At 43.4% G+C, this 13,943-nt stretch overlaps 1 protein-coding gene across 1 annotated transcript in view; it reads left to right on the top strand.

The window, feature by feature from the left end:
* The window catches only part of GRAP2 (GRB2-related adaptor protein 2), a 39,559-nt gene that overhangs the window by 25,004 nt on the left and 612 nt on the right, over positions 1–13,943 (top strand). The window contains exons 3-7 of the mRNA XM_017827573.1: positions 3,075–3,166; positions 5,456–5,575; positions 7,055–7,223; positions 8,866–8,997; positions 11,947–12,066. Coding sequence (XP_017683062.1) covers positions 3,075–3,166; positions 5,456–5,575; positions 7,055–7,223; positions 8,866–8,997; positions 11,947–12,066 — 633 coding nt within the window. The remainder of the gene's footprint in view (positions 1–3,074; positions 3,167–5,455; positions 5,576–7,054; positions 7,224–8,865; positions 8,998–11,946; positions 12,067–13,943) is intronic.

The following is a 13,943-nucleotide window of genomic DNA, read 5'->3' as shown; positions in this document are numbered from 1 at the left end:
AGGTTCCCATTTGCCTTGACAAAACAGATGAAGACAGACATCTATAAGCCAGAATACAAATGCAGATTACTCATCTCCCATAGGGTTTGCAGTAGGTCAACCAATAGTTCCCAGGTTACTTGAGTCTGTGTCCACTTTCTGATTTTATGTCCATAAACTATGGATTTAGTTGCCCTGCAGTTCTCTGGTACTCAGCAAGGAAGGATAAATACCTTTGCTGAGGCAGAGATCAAGTTCTTTGGTAGACAGATTTTGAGGGTCCTGTCTGTTTTCATTGACTACATAACTAGTCCACAGTGAGTACATTCAGATGACTATGTCTAAAGGCAGGCAGGATGAGTGCGGTCCAGAGAGATTGCCATCTTCCTTATTTCCAGCTCTTAAACTATATAAAAGATAATTATTATCCATTATAGAACTTATATCTAACTTTTCACTGTTAGTCATTATTGTTAGTTGCTGCAGGGTTTTTAGGCAATTGCAAATAGAAGAGGACAAGTCTATGAGACAATCTGTTACACACATAATGGAAGAGTTTAAGAGGTCCCAGGCTCTATAACACAAGGGCTTTATAACACAAGAGTGATATATACGGTCTTGCAGGAATTTGGCAATGGGGACAATGGCAAAAGTAGAGTTGATCATATACAACACAGAGCATGTGAAAGTCTCTTTAAAGTTGATTTGTATGTGTTATGGTAGAACAGTTCTTGTTAACGCTACTGAAGTCCCACAGATTAGGTCACTCAATGTTTCACTCTAATTATTTATCTACTTCTCAGCCCCCAACTGTTCTGGTTCAGTTGGAAATGCCTCAGTATTACTCCTCTCTAAGGCCTTAATTCCTCCACTGCCCAAAGGGCAATAGTATATAAACCCTTGTTAGGCCAGGGAGCCTTTGCCACCTCCCTGTGCAGTCCCAGATATTCCAATTAATAATCAGATATTGGGTCTCAGCCTTGTCTTTTCCATCACCACCGTTTTTTATCTTATTGGCTTTTTAATTCTTGACACTTAGACAAAGTGGCATCCAAACTCATTAATACCAGATTTTTCCAAAGAGCTGTGAGAAGGTTCTGGAGAAATCACTGCCTCTCTTCAGCACAGATAAATACTCTTATTCCTAATTCTTCCCCAGTACATCACTACTATCCTGTGACCTTAAACTGATACCTTCTTTCTCAGGAAACCATTCTCAGGAGGCTTCCATCAAGTCCCCGGCTGGGTTAATGGTGTTGGTACAATCACTTTTCATTCTGTTCCTCAGTTTCCCTTCCTGTAAAATCATTATAAATTAGAGCTTCTTTTCAAAGTACACTGGAAGCTACTGATGAAAAGTGTCAAATAACACTACACACCATTAGTAGTAGTAGTAATAGTAGTAGTAGTAGTAGTAGTAGTATTTGGCACAGAGAATTTACTACCAGAAAAATCAAACTACCTCTTTCTTTAATATCCTTGAGGCAAACAAAATAACACCTTAGCCACCCAAGCCATAGTAGCAGTAAATTAGCCTGAGTAACAGCTCTGTTCTGGCATACGCACACATACATTCATGCCCCATCACGAGCCCCCTCCCGCTGCCTGCAACAACCTGCTGATTTATAAAGGAGATAAGATGAAGTACTGATGTAGAGATTAGAAAACAGGAAACATGAGGCCCTCAACCAGCCGTGACAGGAGGAAATCCACCCTCTCACCCCCCACACATCCTTCTCTGGGAGGATGACACACTGAGAGAAACCTGCCAGCCCTGCGGTGACAAACAGCAGGTGGGTCTTTCTGGAAACCTTGCTTCCAGCAGAGCAGGGCCTGAGCATGAGCAGGAGGTAGCTATCATCCCCTTTGTTCGGCCACAGCAGTAAAAAAGAGCCTTTAATCCAGCACCCAGGCATGAGGAAAGCAGTGACTATACAAGTAGGGAACTCCACAGCTTTCTATTCCCTAACTTTTCTGAATCCAAATGCTTAAAAAAGGCCTACGTGGCAGGGAAGGCAATACAGAATTGGCCCCAGAGACAGTAACATCCTGTTGCCAACACCAAGCAGTTAGAATGTGCCTTGGGCTCCCAAAACCATGAGACTGGCTCACAAAATAAGTATTATTACTGTTAACAATAGATTTTAAATTAAGTCTGTTCCACTTGCTTTCTCCCTTTAAAACTGTCATGGCTTATGCTTTTGGGCGCCTCTCCAAAACCAGAAAGAACAGAAACATGCTGTATTTCATAAAGCGGAATTCTGTTCCAGGAGTTGGAATGTCAAACAAAACACCAAAGACCACAACATTTGCTGTAAAATCACAGCATGGTTGTATTCCTGTTCTCTCTCCTCTAGCTTAGGGCTGTATCAGAGGCCATCAGCCAGGGAGCAGTGGATTTGGGCAGTCCTTGGTCAGCAGGGAAGTTCCTAAGGACCATTATAGTTAACATTAATGTGAGCACATTTGAAGCTGCTCCAGTGTGTGCTGTGGACTGACTTCCTGCTATCCTACAATCTCCTAAGTGTAACAGTATCTTTAAAATACTTTTTGCCTCCTTCTTTCATCTACCTTGGCAAAGCTCAGGGCAGCTGAAGACTTAACCCACTAAATAATCTCTTGTGAAATGACATGTGAGAGCACATGGTAACATCTGTGCAGTTGTAATGCACACACACACGCATATATAGCTGCATATCCCTCCATATCCATCACAGATATTTGTTCTTCCCTTGCGAATCTGAGATGCTCCAGTACCAACTACTAAAAGCAGCACAGAGAATAACTTAAACCCCTATTAAGTCTTTCAAAGCTGAAATTTCTCCATTTCACAGGCATCAGAGACACAGTATCCCCAGCCACCTGCACAGATGAAGGGATAAGGTTAACAAGCAATCTGTCTAATTCTACTTGGGCTTTTCACTGCTTGTTTGCTCTGAAGTGGTCATCAGCCACTAACCTTGTTCCACAGTGACTGGGAAGTACAGCATCTGTAGCGTTCTCTTCTTACAAGAAATTCTAGGTTTCTGCCAGAATCATGCATACTTTTGCCTTTCTCCAGAGACATGTTTATTCCATCCATCTCTCCATCACAGGTTTTGAGCTCCCAGGAAGAGTGGTACAAGGCTGAGCTCAGAAGTCAAGAAGGCTACGTTCCTAAGAACTTCATTGATTTTCATGTTCCCCCGTAAGTGCCACAGAAACAGTGTGTACCACCATTGCTCATTTCCTCAGAGTGCTGTCAGGAGCATGTGTGTGTGTGCGTGCAGAGGAAGACAGGACAGAGGAAGCGCTGGCTATAACATACTACACTTGGAGGCTGGCAAGGATTGCCATAATGCTACATTGCAGTTCTGCCAGTGCAGCACATTTCTACCCCAAAGCACCCTCTGTTCTTTCGGAGCTGAATAGTTCTCGATGCTCTCTATCACTCCCAAGTGACTCTTGTTACTGCTGCTCAGAGGGATGTCACTGAGATGTGGCAGGAACTGCATTTAGATCTCCTCAGACAGAAGGAGAATAGTCATGATGTGAAGTCTTGGCAACAGAGATAGAGGCTGAGCACAAAAGAAAAAGCAAGAGATCTTTCTGAAAACGAATTATAAAAAAGTAATTCCCTCCCCCTTCCACTCTAAACTACATTGACTCCCTTTTCCCACCCTGCCATCCTCATTCCCTCCCCCCGCCAAGTATGTGTGTGTTTCTCTCGGTGCACTAGAGGTCAGTGCAATGCTGCGCGAATGTGACAGCTGGTGTTACTCATGGATCGGCAGAGATGATAGACCAGACATGCCGCCCCGCTCACACATACACACGCTCCACGTTTCGTGACTGCACACCCAAACACAGATCTGTCAGAGGACAGGTGTACCTGCATTTCTCTCTTCCTGCTGAGGAGACGGCACTTGTACTTTCGGAAAGGTCTGATGGGTGTTTAAATGCATATTAAATGTGCTCTCCAGCCATATGCCATAAATATGGCAGTGGAGGGATTTTTACAACCTTTTTCTTTCAGTTGGCAGAAATGCTCCCTGAAACTCCTCTCATTGTCCTCTTTTTTTCAAAAGTGCTGCAGCATTTCAGGAACAAGCAGGCAGAACAAGCACCAAGCCCAGTACTGCTGGCTCCCAGTACTACTGGGAGCATACAGGGATTTTGAGATTACAAATAAGCACCTCTGTCCCCTTGGAGGTGGCACTTACTGGCCTTTTTGGATATAAGCCAGCCTGCTTGGCTGAGCTGAAGGACGTTATTAGTTTGCTGTGCAAATATGGGCTTGTACTTTTGGGCCTCAGGGGGATGAGATTTTCCAGTCAGTTGTTCTTGTTCGCTCTTTCACAGGGCTGTGGCATCACGCAGGAACACTGGCAGCTTCTTTTTTCACACACATTTTTCTCATGATGCTTTCTCCATGCAAGAGCTGTGAAGAAATACTTCCACTTTGATGCTTTTCTAAGAGCAGCAGGTCTGCACTTGGAAGCAGTTCAGGCCAGATGCCAGAACCAGATGTAGGGAAGAAAGCTGCCTCCTATTTTTGATGGGTTGGTTTTGCTGATCTTTTTCTTGTCAAGTAATCATTGAGACTGATTATCAAGGCTCATTAAAGTCTGATTTCCCTTTGCTAATGATACATAGGTAAACTGTGATGATAATAAGAAACTCCAAAGTGGAAATCACAGAGCTTATGAAACTATCAGTCCTTAACTTTAATGCAATATAGGCAATTAAGCATTACATAAAAGCAGATCACAGATTGTAGATCTTCTTAGCTGTGAAGTGGACATATGCATATGTACGTGATGATTTTTTTTTGCCTACTGAAAAATTCCTGTTGACATTGTATTCTTTTACTTTTTATGGTGACTTTCTCATTATTAGTCCAATGCCTTATACTATTGTTTGTTATGCCTAGCTAAATTTGCACAAGTGTGCTTACGTATTCTGTGCTTCTGAGATTTTATGGTATTATAACTCTTGCAGGAACCAATTTATTAGTACTAAAACTTTCGTAGTTTGCTTCTGCTAAAAATTTATGTGTGTCCCTTGCAATACATCCATCACAGCCCAGTAATTTTCAATCAGTTTACCATAAAGCAATTTGATGTATATGTCTGAGAATTATGTGTATGTATGTATACATACACATTTGTAATTTAAAATTTCTTTGACTAACACCTTATTGTACTGTGCCTGTAATTACAGTTTCAGCTGAGTGTTGCTTCTTAGCAGGCCAAAGTTTACATTGTTCTCTTTGCATCTGTGTGCTTTTACTGCTCAAAGAAAATGGTCTGCACCCATCAAAACCCTCTACCTTAGCATACTCATGGCCACTGGGAGTAGCCATGTGGGCTCCTCTGATCCTTTTGTTTTCTTTCCTCCACCCTGCTTATTCACATTCTCCCTACCCTCAACTTTTTTATTCCTCACCTTAATTCACATCCTTATTCACACTTTCATGATTTTTCCCACTTGACAGCTGGTTTGATGAGAGGATATCCCGCCATGAAGCAGAGAACCTTCTCATGAGCAAAGGAGTTGGCTCCTTCATCGTCCGTGCCAGTCAGAATTCTCATGGTGACTTTTCCATCTCTGTCAGGTATCTGCTTCTCACAGCATATTCCTGCCTCTTCTTCTGTGTAATGGTGTCCCTAGCCTCCTCTTGACAGGATTGCTAATGTGATGTAGCCTCTTGGGAAGTTTGCATGCTGCCAGTCATTGGCAGTGCTGCTGTTGTGAATGAGAACAAATTAGGCATCTGATTCCAAAATGTTTCTGCCTCTTTTCAAGTGACACAGTGAATGCCCCATTCCAAAGCTGCATCCCCTGGTGACCTGCTTCTCTGAAAGAGCTAGAGCAAAGCAGAGTGGTACATAGAACGTCTCCCACAGTGCTTAACATGTGTCTTTCATTTATATTAATTCCCTGACAGCTCTGGTTACTGAACCAAGAATTCAGCTACTACCTATTAAGAGATTACAATTACATTGTTAACTTATTTCCCACAGGTCACTAAACAGCCATTGGACAAGGAATGGTTTTTCATTGCTTGCAGCCCAGCTGCATTTCAGCAACTTAGTGTAGCCCATCCCTTCTCAGAGCATATGCTTCAGAGCAGTGCTCTTATATGATGGTTGGTTTCCCAATTTTCAGTCAAACAACTGATAATCAGTTTTAAATTAGAGTCATGGTTAACGATGCCTTTTCCAAGCAGTATGTACCTTCTGATTCAGGAAGCTCAAAAAGTATGTGGGAGGAATGCAGGAAAACATTCTGGTTACATTTATACCAATTTATACCAACACTAATAAGTACAGGGAGGCTCCTTTTCTGGCCATGAAGTCAAGCAATGTGGCAGAGCTCAGATCTGTATGGCTAAAACCTCTTCACCCACCAAACCGAACACCTGTTTTCAAGCAGCTCACTGTGAACAGTTCCTGGTCCGTTCTGTCCCCTTAACCACAGCCCAGCACTATCTAAGGGAGAGCTTCTGCATTTAAATCAAAACCATGCTAACACGAACAGCCTGTGTAACTGTAGCACTTCCGGACAGGAGTCATCATCTGAAAATTCCTTCTTTTTTTTTTTTTTCTTTTGGGTAGGGAGAATTACCGGTAGTAATGATATCACACTAGATTTTATACAATTATAAAACTCAATGTGTGGCTGCACCTGACTGTGTCTGCATGTAAATGTGTAATAAATCTCTTATAGCCAATTCAGACTGGATGCTAACAGGACCTGCAGAGGCTGGTGAGTAGACTACAACTGCACCTCTTCATCCTGGAAGCTCCTCTGGCCTTTATTTCAAAGGAGAGGCTTTAAAACCCTATGCTTTGTTCTGATAGTGCTTTGTGACTGGGCAGCCCTGGGGCACTCTGTGTTTGTAAATTGATGAGTCTTTTGAAATAGAGCCACATTTGGGTCCAGGATGCACAAGGACTGACAGTTGCTTGACTTTTCAGAAGTCTAGGTTTGGCCAAGCAAGAAGTTTTGGTACCCTTCTGGAAAGGACTTTTTGCAAAAAGGTAGAAGTGCAATCTGTTTGATGATCTCTTACTTTTCCAATTGGATCCAGGCATGAAGATGATGTGCAACACTTCAAAGTGATGAGGGATTCAAAGGGTAACTATTACTTGTGGACAGAGAAATTCCACTCGCTAAACAAGCTCGTGGACTACTACAAGACAAATTCCATCTCCAGGCAGAAACAGATATTCCTAAGGGACAAGAGCCAAGAAGAGAAGGTAAACACAAACTATCCTTTGGAATTTCTCAGTAAGAAACCTTTCTGTGGAAGGAATTGATCCCATGAGAATGTCTTGGCTTGGGGGGAGGAGAGTCTGCCCTTGGAAACACAGCCACATCATTACACTGGTGGCCACTGCAACACAGATTTTTAGTGGATTCAGTGGTATGTAGAGTTATGTAATTGAGCAGAATGTTCTGATTCTGCTTTGGATAGCAATAGACAGTACTGCAAATCTGCATAGAGGTGCTTTGTTAAAGGTGTGCTAAGATCCCAGAGCTGAAATTCTAAGATGCCTTACAAAGCCAAGAAAAGCAGGACTTACCTTATTGAAATGCCTAGATTTCATAAGGGCAGGTACAGAGCTGACTGGTAGTTGTGACTGAGAAGAATTTGAGTCTGGTTTCCTCAGTGTCCTTGAATGCACCCAGAGTGCAAATTACAACTGCAAGTTTGTCTGCTCAGAAGAATCGTCCATCTTCTGCTATCAAGCAAACACTGTAACGACTGTGGAAGAACACAGGGCAGAACCCAGAGCAGTGGCTGGTAGGAACTGAAAAGTACTACTGAGAAGAACATAGCAGAACAGGAACAAGCTGTGCCTTCAGGGAAGGTGTAGTAGGTGTTTCAGAAGGCAGAGAAATCCCAATCCAATGAATGCCTGGTTTTGTGCCAGGGGAACAAGCAAATGACATAGTAGAGACTGCTACGCATTGCACTCACAGTTCTGGGAGCAAACACACCTGGTCACTGCAGTAACCAAAGTCCTGCTTTACTGGGAAACGGATTCTGGTATTAAATTACCAGGATGTGCAGTTAGAGGCAAGGTGTGTGACTTGCTGACTGCAGCAATAAAGTTTTATAGGCTGAATGTGGGTCATTCTTGCTGGCTCCAAACATGAGAAGATGCATTTTTCAATCTGAAGAAGGGGCTTGGGTTGCTGTCTCCTTCTAGACCACTTATACAGAGCTTTAAAATGCATTATTAAGATATAAAATAGAGGCTATGGGACCTGTGAGAGAGATCACAGTGAAGAATTGTCTGGGGAAGGAGAAAGCAAGGCTGTATGCATGTATATCAGTAAAACAACCTGTTTGGGCTGACTGTGATCAGGAAGGGAAAGAGATGCATTTGCTCCAAGATGCAGACACGCAAATGAAAGAACAGAAGTCAAGTTTGCTTTGGCAAACTCTCTGTACATTTGTTATGGTGATGGGCTCAGCGGGGTATGTTTAGTACTCATCACAGTGGGATTTCTGTTTACAATTCAAATTTCTAGATGCTACAGCTATATGATAAAATAGTCATAATATATAGATTTCTGTGCAGAGACAAATGAAGTCTAAGGGCAGTATTTCAAAAAATAGCTTGGTTCCTGTGCTGGACGTCACACCAACATTTTCAGCCCAGCAACTCCCATTACTGCCCAGTCTTCAGATGGGGAATGACTATGAGAAAGATCTAAAATATAGGATTCCTGATTTGTTGACCTGTTCAGAGGGATAGAATTGTTTATTTGAAAGAGCCTACAAAGTAGAGGATAGTGGTAGTGATCATTGTGCAATGATTGCTGAGCTTTAGTCAAGGATGTGGTAGGTAGAAAAAGCTGATCTCACTTTTGCGATCTTGCTTCCATCAGGAGAGGCGTGGGGGGAGCCTGGAACGGATGGGCCGGGAAGGATTCCACCTAAGTAGAGCAGCTGGAGAAGATCATTCTTCTATATCCAAGAGATATGTCGAGCATGCTATCCCCATACTGCAGCAGCAACAGGTACTGCCACAAACAAGGGGCTGGGATGTCGAGCCCAGACACAGGAAACATTGGCTTTAATTGCTTGGTAGCAAGTGAACAGTTGCTTTGTCAAAAATCTGCCACCCTCAACCTGCTTTAGGAAGCAGAATCAGGTCTTTTTACAGGAGTAGCAGCAGTGATGGTTCAGCCTAGGGGTGTTTTTTGATATGTAATAACTATGTGGGCTTTTATTTAGTTCTGCGATCTGTGACTGACTGACTGACAAACCAGAAAAAATAGAAGTGTGCAGTGACCCTTTTACTGGGAACCTAGGAGTACCCTTCAGGTGGTTTTGGTGCCCCATCCTAAAAACTGGAAAACAAGCAATGATGTCATGTTCTTACTTGGCTTAGGAAAAACATGAAGTATCATCCAGTGAGAGTGCAGGAAAATGCTCACAAATCTTGCATTGCACACACATGCACGGTTTCAGGAACTCTTCTCTAGTCTATAGAACGAATGAAACCTTGCTGTCTGTTTCTTTTTTCTGAGTTATGCTACTGACATTCAGCACCACAAAACACATCACAGGGATGAGAAATTACTATAGTTATCCTAGGAGAGTTTGGTTTCCTCCAGAACATTCCTTCTCCTCCGCCGTATTCTGGGTCCTCTCTGCACTCTTTCATCATGTTGCTTCTCTGATGTGTGATGTTTCTCTACTCCTTTGATTGCATAGGAATGGAGAGAACAACAGCAGTACCCGGTGCTGTTTTCAAATTTCTTCCTGGTTAATTTTTGGGGAATAGTTTCCCTGGAGTTGGCTCATGTCTCTAGCTAAAGTCAGCGTAGCATCATCCAAGGAGAGGCCTTTTCTTACTAAAGAGAAGAAATCCAAAATGTCCCTTAAGGCGTGAGAGCTCACATATAGCAAAGCCAGAGGCAATGGTGAAATGGCTGTTCTCTCATCAGACAAGCTGTGTGGCCTGTTAAGGGACTGCTGGTGGAATAATACAGGTTCTGACAAAGCTGAGTGCCTGCACCCTTTGCAGCACAGTCTATTCATGAGTCACATTTTATATGGAGCAGAAACACTCATAGGAGTGAAGCACCCATGTAGTAAGTCTTGTGACTGCAAAGCCACATTGAGTTCACCCTCTTTCTGGCAGAGACAGGTGAGGTGCAAATTGTGCTCCAGTTTCAGGCAGCCTCAGCAACATTTTAGGCTGACAAAGGCACATGTGAGACCAAGGGAGTTTTTGGAGGAATGCTGTAGGAAAGGAAGCGGAAAGAGGGATAGGACAAAAGCTGTTTACAAGCAACAGCAAGCACAAGCTGTTGTTCTTTCTCCCCGCTGTTGACACAGCTCATCAGACCCTGTGTCTCTGAAGCACTACTGCAATCTGAGCTAACATGATTTAAGGTTCTGTCACACCCTTATCATAAAAACAAAAGCTTAGTGCCTGCACTAAGGGCCTGGGGGGATAAAGAGACTCAGCACCTCTCAGCTGTGCACACAAAAGAGAACTTGCTTCCTAGATGTTTCCTACTTCCTCTCTCCATCTGTCTGGGTTGATTTGTGTTGATATGACTTCAGAAGTGTGGTCATATGGCTACTTCTCTTTGAACCTGATTTCGTCTCATTCTTCTTTGGTTAATTTGGCTACTAGATTCTCAGGCTTGCTTGCGGTCCTTTGCAACATGGAGCAGCCCAAGAAAAAGTAGAGTCCTCAGATACAGTCAGCTGCATCAGCATCACTGTCATCCCGCCAGCATATAGGACAAAGGAAAAGCAAGGAGTGGGCAGCACTGGGTCATAATAACTCCAGATTGGCAAAAGTCCCCTTGGCAAGCATGGCTTTTTATCTGTGAGTTAAAACAACCTTAGTTTTTCTCCAAAAGTCTTAGAGACCAAAAAGGCCATTTTTCCCAGCAGCTGTGATACACACCTAAGAACACTCAACTTTCAACTTCTAAAAAGTAAAATCCAAAATAGAAGAGTCAAAGGTGACCTCTTCCATGAGGGTCACTGCTTGCAGAACTGGAGCACTGGGACAGTATTGGAAGCAGATATCTAAAATTATTTACTTGAGGGCTGGCCCCTGACACCCTTCTCACCAATGACTCTTAAAGCCCCTCATTTATACATTTCAGCATATATATGTGTCGTGGTTTAATCCTAGCTGGCAACTAAGTACCATGTAACCACTCACTCACTCCTCCTCCCTCTGGTGCAAGTGGGGAGAGAATCAGGAAAAAGGTAAAACTCATGGGCTGAGAAAAAAACAGATTAATAATTGAAATAAAAATAATAATAATGATAAAGATGATGATGATAATAATAATAAAAGGAAATTTTAAAAAGAGAGAAAAGAATAAAACAACAAAAACAAGTGATGCACAATACAATTGCTCACCACCCACTGACTGATTTCCAGCCAGTCCCTGATCATAGAATCATAGAATCATAGAATCAGTTGGGTTGGAAGGGACCTCCAAGATCATCAAGTCCAACCCTTGATCCACAACCGCCATGGTTGCTAGGCCATGGCACTAAGTGCCACATCCAGTCTCATCTTAAAAACCTCCAGGGAAGGAGAATCCACCACTTCCCTGGGCAGCCCATTCCAATGCCTGAGCACATTCCAATGCCTGATTGGCCTCTTCTGGCCAACTACCCCCAGTTTATATACTGCCACGATATTCTATGGTATGGAATATCCCTGTGGCCAGTTCAGGTTAGCTGTACTGGCTATGCTCCCTCACAGCTTCTTGTGCACCTGCTTGTTGGCAGAGCAGGGGAAACTGAAAAGTCCTTGATTTAGAGTGAGCCACTACTTAGCAACAACTGAAACATCAGTGTGTTATCAGCAGTATTTTCACATTAAATACAAAACACAGCACTGTACCAGCTACTAGGAAGGAAGTTAACTCTATCCTAGCCAAAACCAGGACAACCTGACTTTTTTCTCGCTGTTTTCTTTCTAGGAAAGATATGGTGGGAGTCTGGACAGGAAAGATGTGCTGCATGGACTAAGGGATCATGGCCAAGGAAATGCAGGAGCTATGCAACGGAGACACACAGACCCGCTGCACCAGCAGACACCGGTAGGTGACATACCTGGAAGGTCCCATCTGCCTGGGTTCCTTAGCAATGGCCAAGCAGTCTGGGCAATGTCACCTGCAAGGAGGTTGCAGAGGAGTATTATATTAAGGACATATCTTAAAAGATGTTTCTGAGTCTCAAGACTCTATCCCAGCCACTTCAATCTGCTTCTGGGGTACTCTTGAGGGTAGGACTACAGTGTTACATGAGCATAGTTCTAGGACTGCTCTCAAGGTCAGCCTTAGTTAACATGCAGCCTTAGTGGAAGAGGAAACTCAGCATGAGCTCAACTAAATAGACATCTGGGACACTGGCATGAGCACAAGCTCACCCGTGGGCTTGGATCAACCATGGGTCCAGTCCAGCAGAAGACATTTCTGAAAGCCTAATGATCTAGGAGAGCTTCATGTCCATTAATGCAAAAGACTATGAAGTACCTTTGCCACCCCAGCCAGGCTGTGACTAAGCTCAGTAGCTGGAAGTGCAGTACATGTTTTAAGTTCTACAGAGAGCTGCCTCCTGATGCTGTGCCATGCTGCAGTACTCTTTCTGTCTTGAAATGCACTTGTAGTCACACTGTCTCTTCCACTAATTTTTTCTCAGTCCTGAGAAGGCCTGTCATCATTCGGCTCTACTTGTCTATACCTGGCACATCCTCAGACCTACTATGCCATCAAAGTGGGACTCACCTACCTGACACCCTTAGCTGTCAGAGCTTAACACAGAGGATGTGGGCATGATCCAGCAATTATCTGCAGACATCTCAGACCACTGCCCTACTTGGATCCATACCTGGCAGTCGACCTTAAGTAACCACCTGCTCTGCAAATTCCTACTATGTGAATGCCCATATAGAATACGGTGTCTTTCTCTGCCTCAGCCTGTGATTCCACTGCCAACTCTAAAGTATTTCTCCATCAGCTCAGTGTGACCTAAGGAATGCTCCTCTTCCTTGAGGAGAGGTACAGATTAGCCCACAACAACCAGAAAACCTAGATCCAAGGAGAGAAGGGAAGGACAGCAGACCTTTCTCGAGTGTGAGAGAAAGTGACCGGATTGGTTTAGGAAATACAGAACAAACTAAAAAACAGGGACATGTCTTTTCCGGGTTTTGGGGGGGTTGGTTGGTTTGTTTGTTTGTTTGTTTTTGGCAAAATCCCTAAATCTTTATTATAATCTAGATCAAAATACAATGGTTTTTATCCCTCAGAGGCTGTGGCAATCAATAATATGCCCTTGCCTGCCACATCTCATCAGTGATCTAGAAGCCAGAAATACAGTCACAGGAAGGTTTATATGTCCAACCATATTATTAGAAGCCAGGTCTAAGCAGGGGCCTGAATGGAAGATTTATCAGAAGTTAGTCTGTCTTCAAACAGATCTCTCAACCTATCCCTGCAAAATATACCTCCCAAATTATCCATGCCCTGTGGCGTGGGCACCAACAATTTCCAAGAAAGAAGCTCATGCTATGTCCTTTAAAATCTGATTTCTGGCCAAAATGGGAGACTGACTGCAAAGTCTCTTATGATTAAGCTCTCATAAGAAAAAAAATCTAACCATAGTGCACATTAAAGTGCAAACCCAAAATAAACTGATATACCCAAACAGATCCTAAATCCTTTTGATCTCAGGGGACTGACCTTGGGGAGAGTGCAAAGAAGGTTTAAGACCCTTCCCTATGCCCCAGAAGTGCCTGAAAGAGCTAGTATCTTCTTCACAATGTTGACTGCACTTGCCTGTGTGCTGCCTCTCATAGACCTTTGCTGGCCGAGGACACATTTTGATATCTGTACCAGCACCAGCTCAGCTCTCCAGAGCCATTCACTTACAGTCACAGCCCTGCAGGACTCAGGCAGGAGCCCTTTTCTGTGCTCCC

Source organism: Lepidothrix coronata, unplaced genomic scaffold, assembly GCF_001604755.1.
Source record: "Lepidothrix coronata isolate B3197 unplaced genomic scaffold, Lepidothrix_coronata-1.0 Scaffold141, whole genome shotgun sequence".
Taxonomy (NCBI): Eukaryota; Metazoa; Chordata; class Aves; order Passeriformes; family Pipridae; genus Lepidothrix; species Lepidothrix coronata.
This window is presented reverse-complemented; position numbering and strand designations above follow the sequence as displayed.